We start from the raw sequence: 25134 nt of genomic DNA, 5'->3' as shown, positions 1-25134 counted from the left end.
CCCCAAGATCTTCTCCTCCTTGCCTACCAGCACCGCAGAGGAGGACGACGACTGAGGCTTTGAGTATAGTGATGCCGCAGTGATCACCAAGGAGTGTGGCTGAGGATGGCCCGAGAGCAAGAGTAGCCCCTCCATCTGCCTGTACTTGGAGTGTAGGCATCGATTGACTGGCTGGGCTGAGTGGGGTTTGAGCCAGCCTTTCTTGGCCAGAGAGCCTATATCAGTCTGCAGAGGAATCCCCGATTTGGCAGAGGGGCGTCGTGTGAGGACTTCCGCCAGAACCCCTCAGCCGGCTGCTTGACCTCGGGTTGGGGTAGGACCAGATACTCCGCCAGCCCAGCAAGATGTTTGTGGAAAGCCCTGGCTGAGGATGGAGTGTCCGGATCCCCCTCCTCATCCGGATCTTGTGGATCTGGGAGATCCTGTGGAGGAGTAGTTCGCGGCGGAGGCTGGGGTACAGGGACCGCAGCTGAGGAGGCGGCGGAGGCTGGTACAGAGCCGCGTGAGGAGTAGGCTGGGGAGCTGGAGGAGGCGGCTGCACCGGGCCCTGGGGCGCTGGCAGAGGCATCTGTGGTGCCACTAGCATTGTGGGAAGGACTTCCCTGATGGCCTCTTTGAGGATAACCTCATGCGAGGTGACTTTGTGAGGCCGAGGAACCTCTCGAAGAAGACCTTCACTGGCCGAGGAGGTGGCAGGGGGTGCTGACGGGGTTGCGGGGAGCTGCTGGAGCCACTGCATACCCTGCCCATACGGACGCAAAGGAAAGCTGCCCTGCGCAAAAGAGGGGTAGGTTGTAGACCGCGTACCTGGTTGAGGCAAGTCTCACCTTGACACTCATTCTTAGCTGAATTCCTGGAATGGAGTCCGACAGGTGGCTCGGTCTGGCGCAGCAGCCATTTTGTCGAGCTGCCTGCCACGTGCCTGCGACGTGTTGCTCATCCCACGGAGCCCGGCCTCATCCAAGACTCTTGCGTTTGGATCACAAGGTCTACCCTGCTCCTCGGGCCTAGGCCCTGTAGGTGTGGGCCCTGCTCCTCGGGCCTAGGCCCCGTAGGTGTGGGCCCCTCGACCCGGGAGTCGGTAGAGCTGCGTTTAGGCACCCCCTTGGACGTATTGCCGGTATAAGGGCATAGCCCCTCGGCCATGGGGACGTTACAAGGGCATAGCCCCTCGGGTGAAAACCCAGTAAAAGAAACTTCCGGTCCCTCAACACCATCACCGGAAAGATCCGAGGATCCCTCGGCCTGGAGGCCGGTAGCTGCAGCAGCCTCGGTGCACGTGCTGGTAGAAGGACCGGACCAGCCCCTCCCACGCGTGAGAGTCCCTGGGAAGGAGTCTCCCTTGCGGGGTGCGATGGAGAATATCAGCCCTACCTTGGGCTTGGTTCGATGTTTCACGAAGTTCTTAAGGTCGTCTGGAGGCAACTTCTGGAAGAGCTCCCTCCACCTGGCTAGTCTGCTCTTCAGCTCTTTCGAGGACAGCGAGCCACATGCTGAACACACTTGCCACCGTGGTCTGGGCCAAGGAAACATAGGCAGAGGGCGTGGGGGTCTGAGGTTGGGAAGAGCCCGTTGCAGGCTGGAAACCTGCTGAACCCTGTATAAGTCGACATGTGCCAGGGAGGAGCGTGACGCCTGAGGACCGAGTACCTGACTGATAGAAAAGAAAAAGACAAGTATCATCTGCATGTGGAATTACATGGCCAAAGCCAAACCCAGGAGGGCTGGTGAATTCGGCCCGCTCCCGTCGACGCAGAAAAGGGGACTGAGGTGTGACCCACGGAGGGCCGAGTCAGGGCAGTGCATGCTCCCTGGGTCGCACCCCCAAACACCTCTAAATTTAAAGGGGAAGAAGGTTTTTTCAGGTGAAAAAGGTTCCATCTCCCGTCCCTTGGAAGGGACGCCCATACAGTATGGAGGAAAGGGGACAGGACTTAAGAGTATGTGGGCTGTTGAGCCCTCTGAGCCATTAAACAAGCAGAGAGAGGGCAACATTACTTCAAAGTCAAAAAGCAAGCACTCGATACTTTGACCTCTTACTTGGCTGGAAGTCGCTGGGTGCCAGACGCACCCACCATGAACCAATAGACACAGACAGAACATCCTTACCTCATGGGCAGAGATATCTGCTTCCAGCAGCTGGTGCTTCTTCAGCAGATTGTTGACAGATGCCAGGTCCTTGCCATAATCTTCGGACGCAAGGAGCGCATCCACCTGCATGGGGCGAAAGAGACAGCAGTCAGTAACGGTACATTCAATTTAAGTGAATGTCGCTATCCCCATCTACCTCCCCCCAGTCACCTTTCGATACGCCCTATCAAAGGGATAGGCATGTTTTGGCGCAGTGCGTGTTTGATGCTGCTTAAGGCTAGGGCAAGCTCTCTGGATTAGTTGTACCCCTGAGCAGGGCACGTTAGACACAGACTATGTGTGTGAGACACTTTCTGGACTAGCCATCTTTTGGCACAGCGTGCATTCGATACAGACCTCTGACAGCCAAAAGTCGAAATCCTTGATGCCGGTGTTGAAGTTCTGTTGCCTGTTGGCTTCCTTCAGCTTTTGGCTCTTCTCTGCCGACTTCTGCACCAGAAACTGCCATTGGTCAGCCAATGCGGCCAGGCGCACCTGTAAAGTTGAGATGGGGAGGAGCAGGGATGATCAGCAGAGCAGTGCTTGTTTAAAAATTAGGTCCCTTCCACAATTCATATCATATTAACAATATAGTCTCCACAATACAATGTCAGGAGCTTGAAGCGACCTCCACAGAGCTGCTGGTTTGGAACTCGAACACACAAGACTGGAAATAGACAAGTCCTAGAGCAAAGACTATCCTTGACAATGGAGAATTGAGGGGGCAATGAAACATAAGTGGAAGGTTAATCACCTGTGTAGCTCATCATAAACAAAACCCCAATAAATGCAGTGAGAGCTCTACTAAATATACAGACCCCGAAGCCATACACCTAGAGCTCTACCAATACATCAAAAGCAAAGCCAGGCAATTCTAGTTCTACGATTGAACAACCCCCACAACTACAGCTCTACCAATATACTGAAGCCCCAGCCCATGCTTCTAGTGCTTCACCAAAAAACAGACTCTCCAACCCATACAGCTAGAGCTCTACCAATAGGCTGTCCCCCAACCCATACAGCTAGAGGTTTACCAATAGGCTGTCCCCCAACCCATACAGCTAGAGGTTTACCAATAGGCTGTCCCCCAACCCATACAGCTAGAGGTTTACCAATAGGCTGACCCCCAGCCCATGCAGCTAGAGCTCTACCAATAGGCTGATCCCCAGCCCATGCAGCTAGAGCTCTACTAATAGGCTGATCCCCAGCCCATGCAGCTAGAGCTCTACCAATAAGCTGAAACCACCAACCCATGCAGCTAGAGCTCTACCAATAGGCTGAACCCCAGCCCATGCAGCTAGAGCTCTACCAATAGGCTGACCCCCAACCCATGCAGCTAGAGCTCTACCAATAGGCTGAACCCCAGCCCATACAGCTAGAGCTCTACCAATAGGCTGAACCCCAGTCCATGCAGCTAGAGCTCTACCAATAGGCTGACCCCCAACCCATGCAGCTAGAGCTCTACCAATACGCTGATCCCCAACCCATGCAGCTAAAAGCTCTACCAATAAACTGACTCCCCAACCCATGCAGCTAAAAGCTCTACCAATAAACGGACTCCCCAACCCATGCACCTAGAGCTCTACCAATAAACTGAACCCCCAACCCATGCAGCTAGAGCTCTACCAATAAGCTGAACCCCCAACCCATGCACCTAGAGCTCTACCAATAAGCTGAACCCCCAACCCATGCACCTAGAGCTCTACCAATAAACTGACTCCCCAACCCATGCAGCTAGAGCTCTACCAATAAACTGAACCCCCAACCCATGCAGCTAGAGCTCTACCAATAAGATGAAACCACCAACCCATGCAGCTAGAGCTCTACCGATAAACTGACTCCCCCAACCCATGCAGCTAGAGCTCTACCAATAAACGGACTCCCGAACCCATGCAGCTAGAGCTCTAGCAATAAACTGGCCCCCAGCCCATGCAGCTAGAGCTCTACCAATAAACTGGCCCCCAGCCCATGTAGCTAGAGCTCTACCAATAAGCTGACCCCAGCTGATGCAGCTACAGCTCTATCAATAAGCTGAACCCCCAACCCATGCTGCTAGAGCTTTACCAATAAACTGACCCCAACTCACAGCTAAAGCTCTACCAAAAACTGCTGTCCCCAACCCATGCAGTTTGACCTCTACCAAAAATCCGAACCTCAAGCCATGCAGCTAAAGTTCCATCAATAAACTAAACCCCAATTAATTCAGTTAGAGGTTAAGCAACCACTGCAGCTGGTGATCTACCAAGCGGCAGCACAACCCATCCCAAATTAAGCAATTCTTGAGCAAAACTGCTGTCTGAAGAGAGAATCTACTATGTTCCCAAAGAAGAACTCCATACCTTCACAGCGTCCTCGCTGCCGGCACATGCTCCACGGTCAATCAGAGAGTTGCCCATGTCGATCACGCCACGGATTCGGTCTGCGTTAGCATGCAACTCTGCCTCAAAGGCCTGGTGCTTCTGGTGTTTACTCTGAAAGAGGGACACACACAGATTTTAGCCGAATGGTCTCTGGTTCAAGGGATGTACGAGGACTGGAGGGGAAGATTGTGTATGCACCCATGGACACACTGCTGCCACAACTGCAGTTAAGGTAGGACTTGTGTTTTGTGAAGAAAGCCATCAAGGCAAAAGGGTTTGGGTCAGGGTAAGGTATGGGTGGGGGAGGCAGGGATTATACATGGGGAGATTACTTTTAGAAGAATCATAAGACTAACGTCACAGACAGTGGGTCAGAGCTGGCACTGAACAGAATGGACACGTGAGAATGTTGCCCCCTCAGAGGGGGCACGACCTACAGGACATAAAACATTGCTGCCATGGACTGTTCTGCATGGTGTGCCTACGAGGCCCAAAACCACTGTGCGCCAACAAAGCAGCTTTCCCTCTGTGGGTACTTAAACCAAAATGTATTTAAGCTACCTCCAACTCTCAAAATTCCCCTCCACCGACCCACTCCCCAATTACCCACTCTACAAAGCGCACCCTCAATGCCACCCTGTTTGCCAACCTGCATTTACCCAGTTGTCACTGACCCATCCCTTGATTTGGTCCCCATGATAAAGGAATGAAGAACATTAGCCACAAGGCGCCATGCCCAGGGCAAGACCAAACCATGCAGAACAAATCCACAAACTAAAGGATTACTGACAGAGCCGCTACACGAAAAAAGCCACATGTAAACATCGGGAAGAGCAGCACCTGACAGGAGGGCAATGATGGGTTAGAAAAAGAATTAACAGACAGTGAATGATGGAGCAAGAGACTTGACGGGACCAGACGCGCAACCACATTTATTCTACACAAGTGGAGCACGTAGCATGGTCACTGTGTAACCAACGACAACTTACCAGCAGTTTGGAAAGCTATAAAACAGATCAAAAAAAAGAAATTCAGTACATTCCTTTAGAATGTCTTCGTCAAACAGGGAATGGTTTAAACACCAAGCATACCCAAGGAAAGGGCACATTCTCCAGCACTGTTTAGGAGTACACGCATGCACCAACCGTTACTGAGCCTACACAACTGGCACACTGCATACAAATGAACACTACAGTGTGGACAGAGCAATCACTATGCAGACTCTAGAACTGGTGTGTGCATTTACAAGACCCACACAGCAATCATCCAAGCACTTGGTTGTGTACACATCTATAAAGCTGCAGTTTTCAGAACCATGGGGTGCATATACAAGCATGGAAAGGCAGGTACCACCGCCCTCAGCAAGCTACCCAACCACAAAAATGCAGATTCCTGCTCAAGCAGCTCATTGCAGGAACATTGAGTGATTTGCAGTAATAGCTGGACCTTTTAGTTTCAAATCCTCCCCCTCCTCCATTCATCACATGTGAAAACCCCAGCCACCAGACAGTTTTAAAGACACAAAAGAGAAATGCCAAAGTCGCAGCTTGAGCCCTTGGCTAATCAAGGCATTGCAGCGAGTTACCAGTGAAGCCCCTTCCAAAGCTACAATGGCGATGTAACCCTGCTCTACGTCAGAGTCCCTTAAGCTTCCAGGTCAGGGAGCCTGAAAAGATAGTCTTCACCCCCTCATCCGACAGCCCCCTGCATGGCTCCCTGTGAATAAAGCTGCAGGCAACCATTAAAAGGGCAACCTGTGGAGATGGATTTTCAGACGCCTCCGTGTGGGAGGGTTCCAAGAGGCCACCCTAGTTTGTGAGCAGGGTTGTAGACGCTTTGGTCTAGCCCCACTATCAAGGTGTTTTTTATTTTTACAGCTGTCCCTCCATTGACCCGCCACATTTTCACTAGGACTTAATCCCTGGGCTGACTGTTGGAAGCAAGCAAATCATTTTTGCTGTACTTTCCTTGCTCAGATCATCTCCTTTGGGGGCTGTTGTCAGCGTGATGCCTACCAGTGCAGGGGCACTCTATCCCCTTTGCTAGATGCCTTTGTTTTAATGTAGCACAGAACACCAGCTACAGTGAAGGGCTGTAGGGGTACTATGTACACCTTTTTCATTTTACTGCATGTACTTTTACATTTTACCACACAATTCCATCTTGAGTAGCATAAACGCTACGCCACACTTTTTCTCCCTGCTTTTTGGCCATCTTGTCCTTTGCCCTTTTTCCGGCCATCTAGTTAAGTAAATGTCATTTATGGCAAGCCCTCTCCTAGGTAAAAAGTATAGCTCCCTGCGCAAAGCAGAGGTGTGTGCATCTGACCACATGTGGGTGTTAGGACTGTTGTCCCTATCCACATACTAGCCAGGGGATCGTCTGATGCTGGGCAGATGTGGGGTAGAGGCTCTCCATGGCTAGACAACCCTTGCCCGTTTGATTAGTGCAGATCCTTATTTGTAGGCTGGGCAGCCCCAAGCCTAAATTTGGGGCAAAAGAAGGAGCCCTACAGCCGTTCTTCTACAAAGGGGTATTGGCTCCAAAGCAGCCTGGTGAAGTCCTGAAGACAGCCATAGAAGCTGTTAAGACAGTTCTTCTAAAGTCCAACTAAGGGCTTCATAAAACGATACAACTGAGACGGTACATAAAATCCACTCTTAGTATACAACACTTACCCTTGCACCTGCCATCTGCTGGCCGCAATTCTTGTTATTGTTTTGATCCCATGTACAGCACTGCCCTCTCTCCTTTCCCCTGCCACTATTCCATTCCCGCCTCCCCTGCAATTGCACGATCTCAATGTCACTAGGCCTAGTAAGATGGTTGTCTGTCTTCCATCTGTTCACCTTCCTTGCCGCGCCTTGAAACACTTGTGTATAGGCGCGTTACAAATGCCATATCATACTACCTGAGAATGTGGTAGCATGGACAGAGCAGCCAGGCATATCTTAGGAGGTACAGAGGGCTGTAGCTTGGTACAAAGAAATTGTAGCATGTATATTGTCAAAAGAAGCACTGAAACACTGTGTATTGTGAAAATAAAGGGTTTATTTAAATACAAATAGACTAGGATAATTCTTAGGAAAGTACTATAAGGAACAAGCAAGTTACTTTCCTGTAACTATTGTTTTTCAGCATGAGTCTAGCATGGATTCACATGCTCATGAATATTCCCAGTCAGGCCGGGAATCTTCGGTAAAAGAAAACACTTTCACTTACAAACTGCATTTCTCCTCTAAATCAATCCCTGTCCTCTGGGTCATACTGCCCCCATCCAATGAGAGCCCTCTCCCTAAGCCCCTCTGGCAGCCATCTTCAGATTTGGTAAGCACGTAAAGTGGCAGTATGACCAAGAAGAGCCGCAGAGGAGTAGCGAGTGCAAGTTCCTTTCAGACAGTGACAAAGGTTTGCATAAAAACACTAACACCAACGGCTTGTTGAAGTGGAATTCCGACTGAACCTTCGGCATGTGTCAGGTCCCCAGGTAATAGGAGGTAATAGTCATTTAGTCTAGGTACTCTTTGGTGGCATTAGTAGCTGCTGCTGCTAGGGAGGGTTGGATTGGTTGCGACAACAATTTTCCTTAACAATAATATCAGCCAGCTACTTTTGTCCCAGTTCAAGATGGAGAACTTCCTGCACAGCAGTGATTGGCTTGGAGACTATTGTGATGCAGTTTGGAACCTTAGGAGATGTTCTAAACTGCCTTTCATTCAAGATCTTCAAGAGAAGTCTCAGCCTTAGAAGCTCCAGAGAAAACTTGGAGAAACCAAAGAAATCACAGCCTAATGACAACTACAGGAAGTGCCAGAGAACAAGATTCAGATAAGTGACTGTACAAGTTGAATTTAATCTTTCAAAGAAATTCTTCTCAAGTTACTAGATGAAATTGGAAGTTGAATGAACTATGTTTTCAACAGTAGCAGATGAAGAAACTAAGCAGTGTTTATCTGCTCTTGTGAATAGTTACATTACATGTTTAAAGTATATTGAATTGTGAATGATTTTTTAATGATCAGGTGTGAAGAGAAACCCGTGCGCACTTTGCTTCGTTTGCAGCTGCGAACGCATTTAGCAAGGCCTTGAGGGCGTAAGCTTTGATCATTGCACTGTTTTCTTTTGTTGTGAGCTTGTTGTTCAAGTCGAGTCGCGTTAAAGAAAAGGACCCAGCGACGCATGTCTGTGCGTCGGGTAAAGTGAAGAGATGCCGTTTGAGAAGTTTCGTTTGACTTAGGAATAACGCTGAAGTAATAAGCAGCGATCGGCTTTCAAATCTTACTGTTCAGACTGCAGAGGCAACAAAGGCAGTACATTTTAGCGCAGCATGATAAAAATAAATGAGTTTAAGCAAGTCCATTGTAAAAAGCGGATACAGCGAAGCGCGGCAGACCGACCCATTGATTTCGATACAACGAATCGAAAGGCTCGTAGTTCATTTTAATATAAGCACTCAATACAAGCAGCGTTGTGCAAGCATGTAAAGGATTCAGTCAAGGAGAAGCACGGCAGTGCAACACAGTGAATTCCGCCTGAGAGACAATCAGAGAAAAATTGTAGTTTAAGAAAAACAAATACTTAAAATACATTAAGTATATTTATATGGACTGGAAAAAAGTTAGGAAATACAATTAAAAGATTTTACCATTTAAATAAACTGGAGCAGTAATGTTTGAAAAGTGAGCTGAAGCATAAATGCTGGAACTTGAGTGCATACGTTGAGTAAGCAGCTGAGTGTAGAAACAGCAGCAGAGAGCAGTAAAGCAATTAAACAAGAACATCTTAATTTTCCTAAATTGCCTCCAGGCTTTGGGTGGAGGTAGTCCGGTAATTAAGGAGGGAAGTGAGGGAATACTTTTTAGTAAAGTTTAAACTATATTATGATGTGTAATCCGAGATGCATTTATTGCAATTTTCCTGAAGTTGAGATCCTGGACTTGAAGGGAACCGGAGGAATCCTGACCATTTGTTATTGTATCCACTTCCCCTTTCCCTTGGTCTGGTCTACTCAGTAGTTGTTGCAATTGACTGCTGGGTGAACTAGTTTGGGGGATCTGGTGGGCTATTCGTCTGCTCCTGCAGGATTTCGACGCTGGGACCCGATAGCATGAAAGAGGGGTGTGTTCGCAGAACCACCCTCGACTCGTGGAAGGTCAGATATGGCTGTTTGTAGGATAGGGCCTGGATCTCACTCACTCTCTTGGCAAGGGTAATGGCCACAAGGAAAGCAGTTTTCCACGAGCGGAACTTGAGGGGCCCGATGCATATGCTCGAAAGGGGTCCCCATGCGTCTTGTCAGCACCACGTTGAGTTCCAACGCCGGGGGGGCTAGCCTTCTGCAGCGGAAAAGATTAAAACAGTCCTTTGAGGAACTCCTTGATGAGATGGTGAGACAAAAGAGATGTTCCTGGAGACCTGGTGTAGCGGGAGATAGCCGCCAGATGCACCTTGATCGAGGCGTGCTCCACCCCAGTCTTGGCCAAAGACAACGGATGGAACCTGTGGGGCTGTGACCCTCAGAAGGGCGATATTCTGCGCCCGGCACCACATAGCGAAACGCTTCCACTTGTGACCGCAGCACTAGACGACGCTCTGGCCTTGGCAAGGACCTTCCTGCAGTCCGCTGACAGCTCGTATCCTCCAAACTCCAGGGCTGCAGGAGCCAAGCCCTCAGGTTCAGCTATCCTGGGTTGTGATGCAGCATTGCACCTCCTTCCCTGGTGAGAAGATCCGGGACCACTGGCAGCTTGACCGGAGGCGACGCTGACAGGCTGAGATGATCCGGGTACCAAATCTGCCTCGGCCACACCGGGGCAATGAGTATAATCCTGCATCGGCACTGTTGGAGTGTGTTGACTCGTAGCAGGAGAGGCAATGGCGGGAACGCGTACAGAAACCAGCCTTCCCACAGTGTTAGGCAAGATTTGATGCAGTAACCCTGTGGGAGACCCCACCAATCTTGTTCTCTTGGTATTCGGTAACCCACCTATTGGAATAGGCCTGTACTACACAAGTTGGTAGAGTGACTGAGCAGCCAGACCTATCTCAAGAATGGTCAATGTGAGCTGTAGATCAGTAGCATTGAAATTCACAATTACAAGTATCCAAATAACACTTACACTCAACGTTTTCTAGTAAAATTATTATTTATTTAAAGCTCAGTTTTAAATAAGCATTCTTTAAAAAGGACAATGTGCAACAATAAAAATACACTTCATAACACGTTCTCCGAATCAAGATAAGCAGTAGATACTCTTTTGGAGATGCGTCATACACACTTCCTTTCAAATAACAGTTGAATACTCTCCAGAATTGATTATTGTAATGCACTATACTCTGGAGCCAACAAAACCATAATTCAAAGATTATAAACACTACAAAATAATGCCTTGAGAGCAGCACTGGGCATAAACAAAAGAACCCATATCTCCTCCGTCAGACGCCATCACAAATGGCTGACCAGTGACAACAAAATACAACTTAAGACGCTATCTCTGACCCATGAAGCCCTCAATAACTCTGCCCCCAGATACTTGATAGACAAATTTCACAGAAGAACCTCTCTTAGACCGACCAGAGCTGTCAACTCTAACTGTTTGATAATACCTAACTTCAGACTCACTACGATTGGTGGAAATAGCTTCCCTGTAAAGGCTGCTAAAACCTGGAACTCACTGCCACAAGACCTGAGCGGGGATCTGCCTTACTTCCGCTTCAGAAAAAACGTCATTCAACTCCTTACCTCCACCGACCGTTAGCTTACCTGTGTCACTACATCCTACTGTAATCATTTGCGACACCCCTGACAAACCATACTGTAATTTTCTGTATATTTCTGTAATTCTGATTGACTATACCTGAATATTGTATTATCTGTGTTCTAGAGACTGTTATTGTATATTGTATATCATTCTATGTTATAACTATGTAAGCCTCGCATTTTCTCATTGCTGCGCCCTGCTACCCATGGGTCTGGTGCGCATAAAAAGTGAATAAAACAAACAAACCCCTTAGTGACTTCAACTACTAGGACAGTATTGGCATTTATATATCACTTTTGTATCTGCTAAAATTCTGAGGCAAAGAGGAAAGGTTGATGGAAGGACAAAGGTTAACAGGTTCTCAAAGCATGCAAGCACTTTTTAAATCCCCAATGAAGTTTAGATAAAACCTTTCCCAATAATACTGGTTAAGAACCAATGTACCACCATTGAGGGACAGTTCGAATCAAAGTCCATAGGTTAGAAGAGTCTGCAGGGAGCCAGGACAACCAAAGTCTATTTTAACAATGTCTATGGAGCTGAGGCACTTCTTAGATAGCACAAAAGTCTTGCACAAAGTTAGAGAGTTTGTTAGAGGAAATCACTGTTGGGACACAAGCGGTTACACTTGTGAAAAGTTAGAGCTAGAATCAAAGCTAGAAAGCAGCTACTGCAAATCTCAACTGAGACAAGCAAGCTACAGACAAAGCCCTTAGTCAGAAGAGTAACCTAGGTTGGAAGAAGAGGATCTGCAACACTGCAACCAGGGTCCTGGTTGCAGTGTTGCAGATCCGGTGTTCCTGGCCTCAGTCATGGGGACAAGAGAGGATGTCTGGAGGACTCCTGCATAGCAGTTTGGAGGTCGGCGGCAGCTACACCTCTTTTCAGTTCACCGCGGATCTTGGACACTGGATGGGTTTCCTTCACTCCTTGAGTCCAGCACTCGGGTAAGGTGACTCGAGCTTGGCTCGTCCTTCGGGAAGGTCCTCAGGATCTTCCTGTAGCTTCGGTCTGACTTAAAGACTTTGTACTAGATTACGGATTTCTCGACCCCTGGCACTCAGTTCCAGCAGCAGCAAAGAAGTACAGCCAGTTGGGGAAGGCCCTCCACCAAAGTTAGTCTTGGGGTTAGTTGGTCCCACTAACCCAAGAGAAGTCGTCGTCTGTTCCGGGTCTTCTCTGGTCGATTAGGAATTGGAGCTTCAGCAGAGCTTCACTGGGCATGAGGATGCAGCACGCTTCTCTTAACGATTCCTTCGTCTGATGTTTCGTCCAGTGGTCGACTCTCCCTTCGATTCAAGAAGCCTCGCCTTTTATGCAGGCTTCTTCCCATTCATGCACAGCCTAGCTGTCATTCACACAGAAGGGTGGCTGTCCTGCAAGGACAGCCAGCCCTTCAATTAAGACTGGGTGCATTCAGGTAACCAAGAAAACGAAGGACAGAGTTTTCGGGCACCTCCCTCACTTCCTGCCCTGCCAGACACACTGGAGTCAGAGGCGGGTTTCAGTACTGAAGCCCCCCAAAGGCAAAATGAACAAAAGGTTTAAACCTGGTTTGGCGCGCGGAGTAAAACCCAAGAAAGACTCACAAACAACAAATGGCAAAAAAAGAAGACGGCCGGGGCTATTTTGACACAATGGTCATCCATCGGTGCGATACTGCAGCTGAGGATTCAGCCTGCAGTAAAATTGCACAATGGTAGGAAAATTAAACCACTGCCACCAGCCATTTGAAGTAGTGAGGGTAACAAAAAATGTTACATGAGTAAGTAGTAAAGGGGGCTACTAAGTAACCCCCAGCACGCCACATAAAATGGGGTCCGCGCTGGACCTACATAGGAAAAAAGTAAGTAAAGTCAATTTCACTTTAGTATTCTTGGTAACAGTAGTTCACCCAAGAAAAGGTATTTAAACCTTTTGAGAAATCCAAAGGACTCCTCTGTGACACTGCACTGAAGGTGCTGTGTGTGTCAATGCAAAAAGTAGATGTCTATGGAGTTGGTCAGACTCCAAAAACAAAGGAAAAACAGACTCCAAATCAGATCCAAATACATGAGTGAGTAAAGGGTCTTATTCACTGGTTTACCCCACTACTAAGCACCATGAAAAAAGAAAACAAAAAGATGGAAACGGAATGGAGGAAAGATTACAATCCAGACAAAAAAGCATACCAACGCTTGGTTCTCCCAAGAGCTTCTTCAGCTTCGCTCCAAGAAACGAGCTGCCCTCTCAGCCTGGAGAAATAAACCAAACGACGCTACCAAATCCTCCTTTAAGACTATCTCTAAGGACTACAAAACAGCTATTATCTTCGCTAAAGCTAACTCCTTCAACAATAGGATTGCCAACGCCAAATCTACTACCAAAGAAATCTTCACCATCTTCAGGGAACTTGAAACTCCGTCCACCCCACCATCCACCATCCAGAAAGATGAAAAATGGTGTAATGACATCCAAACCGCCATGTTTAATAAACTAAATACCCTGCAAACTAAAATCCAGGCACACCAAAAAGCTATGACCCTCCTAATCGCCAACCAGAATACTAACACCAACAAGGAGACCAAAGGCCACTCCTGCCCGCCTTTCGACTTCAAAGACATCACTGAATCCGAGGTCATCACGCTCTTAAAAACCATCAAACCATCTAACTGTAAAGGCGATGTATGCCCTGCACAGCTAGTCAAAGACTGCGGTCCTACCCTGGCCCCCTTCCTCACAGCCTTCATAAATGCATCCTTTCAGTCTGGCCATGTTCCAACTGACCTTAAGGAAGCCTGGGTCCGTCCGCTCCTCAAAAAGCCCTCACTTGACCCATCAGTACCAGGGAACAACAGACCCATCACTACTGTCCCCTTTCTATTGAAAATTTTGGACAAAGCGGCCTACCATCAAGTCCAAAAATTCCTCGAAGAGCACCGCCTTCTCGGCCTTCGGCAGTCTGGTTTCAGACCTCGTCATGGGACGGAAACAGCCCTACTTGACCTAAAAAATCAAATGGATGACATTCGTGACGGAGGCAAACCAGCGCTCCTGCTCCTCCTTGATCTATCAGCAGCATTCGACCTCGTTGATCACAACACACTCTGCCACCATCTCTCTATAGCAGCCAACTTCTCCCCAAAAGCATGCGCATGGATCACCTCATTCCTACAGGAAAGGGCCATGAAAGTCTTCTCGGACTCAGCATGTGCATCTCCTAGTCACATCAAATGTGGGGTGCCCCAGGGCTCCTGCATAGCACCCACCCTCTACAACCTGTTCACACGTCCTCTCTTCAATCTCCTTGATTCTATGGGCATCTCATACACGAATTATGCGGATGACACCCAAGTACTCATCCCGCTTACAGGTGACTATGAGCTGGACAAGAACACCCTCAACTCCATCTACGCCACCATCCAAGCCTGGATGGCTGACAATTGGCTTTGTCTCAATAGCGAGAAGACCGAGCTTTTACTTATTGGGTCACCAACCATTCTAGGCAACCTTGACAAACAATACACCTCTTTTACCATCGACAACATACCGATTGCGGTATCCCAATCAGTCAAGACTCTAGGAGTCTACCTCGACTCTAATCTCACCATGGACAAGCATGTTAATGCCATAGCCTCCTCATCAGCATACTACTCCAAGCTCATCTACGCAGCAAGACCCTTCCTATCCTCACAAAATGGCCTCACTATTGCTAGGGCCATCATAGGATCTAGGTTGGACTACTGCAACGCACTCCTTGGTGGGACCTCCGGAAAAAACATCGCTAAACTCCAGCTTGCCCAGAACAACGCCCTCAGGGCCGCTACAGGTTTTTCCAGGAAAGACCACATTTCTGACCTTAGGAGGCAGGTCCACTGGCTGCCCATTAGGCAGAGGATCATCTTTAAAATCCTCTCCCTCACCCATAAATGCCTCCATGACCTTGCTCCCCTCTACCTTGCCCAGAGAATTTCACGACCCACCTCGGCCAGGCCCACCAGATCTGCCTACACCAACCTGATTTCTACTCCCAAGACTTGTAGAGTACGTGCGGGAGGCTCGAGCTTCTCAGCCCTAGCAGCCTCACACTGGAACGCCCTACCTTCGCTCCTCAGGGGGATTGACTCTCACCTAGCCTTCCGCAAAGCCTTAAAACCAGGCTGTTTGTCTAAACCTTCCTGCCTTTATATTTACAGGCTTACGAACGTCATTTGTAACTATGCTCCGCTCTTCTCTCTGTAACTAAGTACCTTATGTTTCCTATGTTTACACAATCTTGCTGCTTACGCCTTCATGTAATAGCGCCTCGATGTCTATGGACTGCAGTGCGCTCTATAAATGTAAAAAAAAAACAAAAAACAAAAAAAAAAAACACAAGGTTCCAGAAGCACATTCGCGCATACAAGAAGGAAATTCAAAAGGCAAAGAGAAGGCATTATGATGACAGAATCACAAATGCCACCAACACACAAAAAGAAATGTTCCGTATCATTAAAGAAATGAGAAACCCACCAGGCTGTGACAACACCCCAACCCCCTCGGAGAAACTATGCAACAACCTTGCAGACCACTTCAAAAAGAAAATCAATGACATCCGACAAACCATCCAACAGAGACCAACCAGCAGAGACTTACAACCAAACGAACCTAAATCAGAACCGCAGCACAAACTCAATAACTACCCTCAAATATCAGCAGAGGCATTCGCAATGCTGATAAAACACAGCAAGAAAGCGGGCTCACCGATGGATCCCTGCCCCCCGGACATCTACAAATCAATCCTCAGACAAGGAACACCAGCAGAATACTTCAGAAACCTTCTAAATCTATCACTGGCAACAGGAACAGTACCAAGGATCTTCAAATCGGCTTACATCAAACCACTTCTGAAAAACACAAGCGGGGACGTAGATGACCTCTCCAACTACAGACCAATCTCCAACATCCCCTACCCAGCCAAACTCCTCGAAACCTACGTATACAAACTAACCCAAGAATATGTTGAAGAACACCACCTGCTAGACCAAGCTCAAGTCGGCTTCAGACCCACAAGAGGTACAGAAACAGCACTACTATCCATCTGGGATGACCTAAAAACAAACGCAGACTCCAACACAACATCTGCCCTTATCCTGCTCGACCTCTCTGCAGCCTTCAACACAGTTAGCCATGACACCCTAACCAAAAGACTAGAAGACATAGGCTTAACAGTCGCAGCGCTACACTGGACTAAATAATTTCTAGCAGACAGAACTGAAACCGTCTGGATCAAACCCTTCAAATCCACCCCACGAGTCAACGACTGTGGAGTACCACAAGGATCCTCACTATCTCCACTGTACTTCAACATCTACCAAACCCCAGTAATCAGAATCTTCAAGAAACACAACATCAAATGCTACAACTATGCAGACGACACTCAAATCATCTACAAGATCGAAGACACCCAAGCCGATCATTCAAACTTAACCGACTGTCTAAAAGAAGTCTTCAACTGGATGAATGCCAACAACCTGAAAATCAACCCAGGAAAAACAGAAATCATGATCATATCCAAAGACCAAGAGAAGGAAACCGCCATCCCGTGGCCAACGGAAATGGGATCTACACCATCACCATCTAAGGTAGTAAAAAATCTGGGAGTCCTGATGGACAACACCCTAACCTTAGAACCGCAAATAAACGCAACAGTCAAGAAATGCTTCTTCCTCCTCCACACGGCAAGAAAAATACTACCTTTCCTCTCCTTCACACACAAAACACTCACCATCGTCGGCCTCATCATGTCAAGTATCGACTATGCAAACAGCCTCTACCTCGGTATACCGGAATACCTACTGAAGAAGCTACAACGGATCCAAAACACTGCAGCCAGACTACTCCTCAAACTATCCAGAAGAGACCACATCACCCCGGCCCTAAAATCACTACACTGGCTCCCAGTAAAACAGCGTATCATCTTCAAAACAATGTGCATAACGCACAGGGCAATCAGCGGACAAGGAGCAGAATTCCTACAAAAAAAAATAATCCACAAGCCAACGAGACCGCTCAGGTCAACCAACGAAATCCGACTGAAACTAAAACCTTACATCAATAAGAAACTCGGAGGCACCGCTTTCTACCACTTAGCCGCGAAAACCTGGAACATCCCAAAAGTAATCAGGAACACCAAAGACCACCTTAAATTCAGAAAATTACTAAAAACCTACCTCTTCAACACCGGAGACTAAAACCGAAACAATAAGACAAACGACTCATCAAAAAAGGACATTGACAAACCCCTAGAACCGACAGAAGTACCCTGGGCACCAGTAGGGCTGACGCTGGACACAGGGGTCCACCCGCGAGACCCAGAGAAACGGATACAACTACTCCAGCCAACCCTTACCATCCCCCACCGCCCGTACAGCCACAACTAGGTTCCACGAGGCTGTGGAACGGACAAGATACCACCAATCACCACACAACCGGGTGTATGGACACTAGCAGCGGCGCTAGTCATGTGGAGGGGGTGAGGAGCATGCAAGGTTATTAAGGGAGCGGGCGGAGGGGACAGCTAGATCCTCAAACGGCCTCGAATGGAAAAACGGGCACGTACCTCCTGAGGCTCAGGGTGTACAAGCATCCCGTCGGGTAAGATTACACGAGCCCAACCGGTTCAGTCCAGGATAGAGATGACTAACGAATACCATTAACAATTTCCTTCTCTGCATACACCTCTCAAACTCCAAACCAAACACAACCACAAACCTCTAGCGCAGCAAACCGCACAAACTTCACTACACTGCAACAACAAAACAAAAAAACACAGACTCGCACATCAGCACATGACGACTACCGGCCGCATACACCCCAGGCCCAGCCGACGGAACCACCGGGCTGAGGCTGCCAACAGCACATCACTGCAATCTTGCACTTTTCCAGCCTCCACCCACTAACCCCCCCTCCCCCCTCCCCCCTCTTTCAGAGCCGCCAGAGCGCCAGGGGACCACTCCGGTGGTGATAGTGCGCGGTACAAATGACCTTTAACATTAACTCCAGGATAAAAAATGAAAAGTCCTAAAGTCAAGCAAAAGAGCTGGGGGTCTCTACGGTGGAAGGGAATTAACACAGAAATGAGAATTCTCCCCAAGACACAGGAAGGAGAACACGTCCCTCAGGCTCCTCGGTTGGTGGAATCTGCCGGTAAACCTCAGGCATTTGGAGTTTGTCATTGTCGCAAACAGATCGCTCTGGTGCCTCCCCCACTTGAAGATGCGGTCCACCTGGTCCTGTCGAAATTCCCATTTGTGGCAGGAGCGCGACTCCCTGCTGATTAAGTCAGCAATGGTAACGGGGAACAGGTCTTGTCCGACGGACCAGTGCCAAAAATCCTGCACCTTTCGAGAGCGCCAAGGATCGGATGCCCCCCCGCTTCCTGATGTAGAACATCGTGGAGGTGTTGTCTGTGAAGATAGTCACCACCCTGCCCTTCAGAGACGGAAGGAATGAATTGAGAGCCCAGAACACAGCCCACAGGCTCCAGGATATTGATGTGAAGGCTCCAGGATATTGATGTGAAGATCCTTCTGCTCCGTCAGCCACAGGCCTCTGGCGTGGAGACGTCCAGTGTGGGCTTCCCACCCCTCCAGGGAAGAGGTTGTCCTGATGGTCTCATGGTACGGGGGCTCTGAAATCCGGTGTCCCTGGCGATGTTGGTGCGTACGACCCACCACTTTATCGCTCGACAAACTCCTCGTCGAGAGGATGCGAAGCTGCCCGACACCTGGATCTATTGAGCATCCAGGAACTCCTGAAGGGGTTGCATCCGCAACCTGCAGAGCCGGATCAGGTAGATGCATAACATCATGCCGAGCAGCGATTTCATGGTCCGCACTGCAGCAGTCTTCAGTGCCAACAGCCTTTACACCTTGCCCAGCAGGGCGCCCATCTTCTCTTCTGAGGGAGCCGCCAGGCAGGAGACGGTGTTGAGCCTGGACCCCAGACGTTACAGAGCGTTATGCGATAAAGCAGGACTTTGGATAGTTGACAGAGAACCCCAGATCTGTCAGAAGCCAGGCAGTCGTCTGTGTGTTCAACGGCTACTTCCCTTAACTTGGCCTGGAGTCAGTCGAAGTATGGGTACACGTGTATCCCCTGTAGATGCACATGGGCCGCCACTGGTGCCAGGCACTTTGTAAACACCCTGGGTGCCGACTTCAGTCCGAAGGGAAGGACCTTGAATTGGTAGTGCCTTCCCTCTACTACGGTGCACAGGAACTTCCGATGATTCTCGTGAATGGGGACGTTGAAGAATGCGTCCTCCAGGTCTAGCGACGTCAAGAGGTCTCCTTCCTCCAGTTGGCCAAGCACATGCTGCAATGTGACCATCCTGAATATTTGCGACTTGGGGGTACTTATTGAGACGCTGCAGTTCTAGAATGGGCCTCCAGCCCACGGTCCATTTCTTTACCAAGAAATATCTGAAGTAGACTATCGCCCCTTTTCTCATCATGGCCCATACTTCCTGCAGGAGCTGAGGCATGTGCTGCTGAGGGATGTGCTGCTCCTGGTATCCGCAGAAACATCTGCTGGAACTCTAGAGTGTGTCCGTGGGCGAGAGCGGCCAGCACCCATCGGTCGGGGAGATCTTACACTCGCTGACGAAGCGCGCCAGCCGGCCTCCCACCAGGGTGAAGGGGTGGGGGCCCAACGTCTTGGCTGGTTCAATCTTGTTATGGGGCCTGCGTGCCACCTTGGGAGCGACGACGTCAGCCACCTCCACCGAAAGCTTTGGAACGGCCTCTGTAGGCCTCCTGAGTCGTGGACTGGAGTGTTGACTGTACGAAGAGGACCCTCGACCGAAAACTTTCGACGATTCGCCGGACTTGCCGCCGGAGGCAAAAAAGAAGGGCAGTGTTGTTGAAGAGTGCCCAGGGCATGGGCCGTCTCAGTGGCAGTCCTAATGGCCTGCAACGACTCGTCGACAGCCTTCCCAATGAGGTTGTCCCCGTCGAATGGCATGTCCAGCACCCTCGCCTGGACCTCCTAATGGAAGTTGGTGGCTTTCAGCCAGCCACAACAACGGAGGCAGACACCGTTCCATCTGTCAGAACCCTGTGTCCGCGACGTCCATGGCCACCGTGATGGCATTGTCTGATGCCACCTCCCCTCCTAGAGGATGGAAAACGCCTCGACCCGCTTGTCGGATAGGAACTCCAGCAGCTGGGCCATCTTATAGCACAGCTCCCTGTTTTACCTGGCCAGGATTGCAAGTGCGTTGGCCGCCTTGCCTGTTGATGCCGCCGAGTAGATCATCTTTCTTCCCATGGCATCCAATTTCTTCCCCTCGCTATCCGGAGGAAGAGGGGTTACACGACTTCTTTCTCGCTGCCTCTGAAACCACTGAGTCCGGGGAAGTCTGCAAACGTAGGCACTTGGGTGCGGATTCCGGCACCTCGTACCTTTTCTCCAGCCTATCCCACTTGGCCGGGTTTCTCACAAAAGCTTAACACTTCTCCCAAACGTCGCCCAGGAGAGGCACTGCGAAGATTGTCTTCCTCTTGGCCTTGCGCCGTTGGTAAAGGAAACATTCCTTCTTGGTCTCTTCTGGCATCAGTTGGAAGAGCTCGGACGCTCTGGCGACCAGGGCATGTAACAATCCCACCTCGTCTGGGGGAGAAGCCCTTGGCTGCTGCGAACCGCCCGCCGTAGCCATGTTGTCGGCCGTGTTAGTCTGTTTCCTAGGGAGGGAGGGCATGTGTGGAGGTTGATCCTCTTCCTCTTTTTTGTCGGAGGTGGTCCAGAACCACCGCGTCCGGCGGTATCATCGGCATTCTTCTCTGAATCTCCAACACCAGGGTGTGCAGGGTCAAAAGAATGTCCAACGATACATCCCTCGGAGGGGGTCGGACCATAGGCCTACTGGACCCTGCGCTGTTGTCTGCATTTCTGCCATCTCCGCCCCCCTCAGCGTTTCCGGCGTCGTCACCACCCATGTCCTCCTGGACCGTGTGTATGGACACCTGTCCTCGTCCGAAGAAAAAAAAAGGCGGCAGTATGATCCAGAGTACAGTGTTTGGTTTAGAGGAGAAATACAGTTCTAGGTGAAAGTGGAACCGTTTTTTTCTTTTACAAAGTATTCCCGGCCTGATGACTGGGAATATTCATGAGCATGTGAATCCACGCCAGACCTCGTGCTGGAGAAAGACTTTATATTATTTAAGACATTTTATATTTTTAAAGGACTCTATTTGCGTTTCATTTATTTAGTAACGCAGCTGCTTAGGAGAATTTAAGTTGCATACATTGTCTAGTGTTTCGCTCTTTTTTTGTAAAAAATTCACAAAATGGTGCTGGTGCAATGGAAAAGTATATAAGAAAGCTTAAAACTAAAAAGAACCGTACACCAGCATTCCTTTTATCCGCCTCTCCTTGTGTGCTCCAGTTTCTCTAACCTTGTGGTTCCTCCTTAGGGGTATTTGGTGAAGCTACCTACCCTGACCTCTTGATCTTCCCTACCCTTACCTTCTGCTTATCAAAGTACACCAGGGTGATCTCAAACCCAGGAGAGCAGGGTTTGGAGACAGGTCAAGTTGTATATTGTGGGCCCGCCTACACCCTTCGCCCTATAAGGTGCGTTGGAGGATCACCTCCGCTACATAAGGATAACGGTTTGCAATGACAGTGGGGTTCCTCCAGAAGTCCCTCTGGGCACCCAAAATAAAGGGGAGAAGAAGCAACAAGGATACAGCCCGACACAGCAGTTTTTTTGTACCAACCTCTGTTGGTGCTACAACCACTAACCCTAGGGTGAAGGCTAACACCCGTGATAAGAAAGAGAAGCCAAACCGCTTAGCATTGGTCACGTGGTGTGCAAATGTTGCAAAATTAATGAAAAGATCACCCTGGGTTCACATGCAAACTTTATCATGCACCCAAGTTCTGGAGCTGCCCACTGCATTGGCAAACAAACACATTTTCCTAAGCAGTGGGGTGTACACATCCAGACTGCAGGTTCAATGAATGGTGAACAGTGGGGTTTTCACACCCAAAGTTCAGATTGCTGAGTAGTCATGTGCATACACTTACAAGAGTTTGAACCCAACCTCACGAAGGTCACCATATGAACATTTGTGGCTCTAATGGCACGCTCCATGCTGATAATTACTGGGTACATCTACCACCACAACCGGCTTGTGAACGCCACGGGTACTCAGACAAGAGCTCGGGCAATGCTGAGTGAGAACTAGAAACAGCCACGTGCGCACCACCCTGCTCATTTACCTGGAGACGGCCACAATGTCCTGGCAGATACAAAACCACCTCCCATATCCTAAAGGAACAAATGAGTATGTAGCACGGACCTTCAAAGGGAGATAAAAGTTGGCTCCTTGAAGGGGTGGGGGGGTGCAACAGTGTTGTTAAGACTCCACCGTGCATCGTTTCTCTGTGCAGAAAGAAGTGTTGAAGCTTCAATCTCTTCCATACCTGTGCAGCACCTAGCACAGATGAGTCCTTGTGTCACAGCACCATCCAGCAGCCACCTACCTGGATGTTTGTGGGATCTTTGTAGGATTCATCACTGGCTGTCTGCAACTTCTCGCTGATCCAGGCCTCAATCTCATCCACATCACGGCTGAACTGCTGAAGGGTCTGCGACTCTCCCAGCTTGGACCGTTTCTCAATCATCTGAGCTTTCAGACGGCGCCACCTGTGGACCAAGGAGTCAAACAGATGTGGACTTGCAAGTGTGGGAAAAGTCAAATTAACAAATAACATACGAGAAGGGAGCAGTAGGAAGGCTCCAGACACCTGTGAAATAAAAATTGCGAACATCCCAGAATTTAATTGTACTCACCAACAAGTTAGAGTACCATGCAAATGGTGCTCAACCGTAAGAAAAACTCCTTCACTATGCAAGTGGCCGAGTAGAATTTGCAAGGCCTGTCAGAAACCGAGGTAAAAAATTACCAACAATCTAGCTTGGCGAAAAGACTGGTGAACATACCTCTGCAGTGAAAACACCAAACACAATGTAGTCAAGTAAAGCAGTGGAAAAGTAGCCACAATTGAGCGCTGCCATGGTAAGGGTTAGGGTTTAGTGGTCTTGTGACTGCCTGGTTTAGGTTAGGTGTTCGGTTTAGAGTAAACATTTTGGTTCAAATTAAGAAAGTGAATCTGTTTTTACTTTTAGTGAGGATTCCCAGCCTGACGATGGGGAATATTCATGAGCATGGGAATCCATGCCAGACCCCATGCTGGAGAATGTATGTGTGCCCTTGTAATAAAGTTTGTATTTTTACAGTACTCCAGTGTGGGGTGTCTGCTGGGACCAATTGTACCTTCCTGCCAACCTTCCTCCGTCCCTGACGGCTCGGCTACAGCTGCCATTGGAGAGTCTGGTCTTTTCTTTTGGGAGCCACACTGTTGCAGGATTAGGGTGGATAAAATGGCCCTCACCAGAAGTTGGTGAAAAAACCTCCACCACAGTAAGCATTGGCGCAAGTATTAAGAGTTGTGGTTAGGGAAAGGCTAAGATTGGGATTAGAGCAAGGTTTTGGATTAGGGGAAGTGTTGAGCTGGTGATGGGGTTGGCGTTAGGTTCACGGTTCATGTTGGAAGTAAAATGTTTTAGTGTGCTGAAGGGGTAGTGTTGGGCAAGGGTTCTGGGTAGACAAAGGGTTGTAATTAGAGTTAGGTTAAGGGTTAAGAACAGAGTTGGGTGATTGTGGAGGTTCCATTAAGGGTTTCAGTCATTGTTGGCATTATATCCCTGAACTTTTGTGCACATAATAGCTTTTTTAGCAACCTTATTACTGGCAGCTTCTTCACAATGTGCATTACTTGTAGAACTACATTTTTGAAAAGTTATTTTTGCTGACTTCTGTTTCACACAAGTATATTTTCCTTGGAAGTCCTAAACTGTGCCACCCCCCCCCCCATCAATCCTGCCCCCCCCTCCCCAGGAGTTTTCATCTAAGGCCTCGTCAGTGATGCACATCCTGAATGGGCCCGGTCGAGCCCTCCGGAAGATTACTCCAGAGCCTTCTGGGGAGGCACGCAAGATTAACTAACTGTGGCAGGTCAGAAGAAGACGGGCAAAGAGGTGGCATTTCTACCCCAAATGTTATGTATATGATAAACAAAAGGCCTATCGATCGCTACCAAATAGAGGTTTCCTCTGCCTAACAGAATCTAGGGTGCTAGTCATCAGTAAGGTCGCCCAAATCAAAATAGTCAGTCCTCTGTCCAAAAAACGTCCCTACCACTAATTATCAACTCACTAAACAAAAAGGGGTTCCAGGGGAAGGACTCATTTGTCCTGGATAGGACTTCTCAGCCTTAATAGTCTATATTCAGATAGTTCCTTGTAATTTATCAGTTCCTTTAATTCCTCAAGGGGACGTGCACCTTCTCTCGGGTATCCCCAGTCTTGACTTATTTACAGTTGCTCGTTTTCTACTCTAGGTTCTTGGCCTCTAGTCCTTTGGTTTTCTTTTGGCTCAATATTTTTCTCACTTGTACTTGTTTCACAGTCTCTCATTCCACGGAGATCAGTGTCCCCGAGCCCTTGCATCACTTTGTTATCTTCCAAACACTTCCACTTAAGGGAACCACCATAAAGGTTCTTGTCTCTTTGCTATTGCCTTCCCAACCACTGAGACAATTATTACAGTCTTGACTTTCTTCAGTGTCTTCATTACTGTTGTAATCACAGGGACGAGTGAGAGGAGTCCCTCTGTCATCGATATATACTCTGCTGCTTTCACACTGATTGGGCCAAGAAGACAAGCCCCCTGATATTGGTAAGGTGTTGTGTGGCTTGCAAAGTTATTGGAACGAATAGGGCGAGTTTATCTGTATTCTTCTACTCTTCACTGCTTTTACTGTAAGTGAGACGACCACAATAAGTTTTCGGC

At 48.7% G+C, this 25134-nt stretch overlaps 1 protein-coding gene across 8 annotated transcripts in view; it reads right to left on the bottom strand.

Moving 5' to 3' along the window:
* Positions 1-25134, bottom strand: part of SPTAN1 (spectrin alpha, non-erythrocytic 1) — a 514843-nt gene that overhangs the window by 186993 nt on the left and 302716 nt on the right. For 5 of the 8 annotated variants that reach the window (XM_069609174.1, XM_069609169.1, XM_069609172.1 and 2 more), the window contains 5 exons: positions 22763-22925; positions 5480-5494; positions 4470-4601; positions 2488-2625; positions 2110-2214 (listed from right to left, as the gene is read on the bottom strand). In XM_069609174.1, the coding sequence (XP_069465275.1) occupies positions 2110-2214; positions 2488-2625; positions 4470-4601; positions 5480-5494; positions 22763-22925 (553 nt within the window). The remainder of the gene's footprint in view (positions 1-2109; positions 2215-2487; positions 2626-4469; positions 4602-5479; positions 5495-22762; positions 22926-25134) is intronic. The other 3 variants (XM_069609170.1, XM_069609173.1, XM_069609176.1) reach the window with 1 other exon arrangement.

The sequence above is a fragment of the Ambystoma mexicanum genome, chromosome 8 (genome assembly GCF_040938575.1).
Source record: "Ambystoma mexicanum isolate Mex_15411 chromosome 8, UKY_AmexF1_1, whole genome shotgun sequence".
Lineage (NCBI taxonomy): Eukaryota > Metazoa > Chordata > Amphibia > Caudata > Ambystomatidae > Ambystoma > Ambystoma mexicanum.
This window is presented reverse-complemented; position numbering and strand designations above follow the sequence as displayed.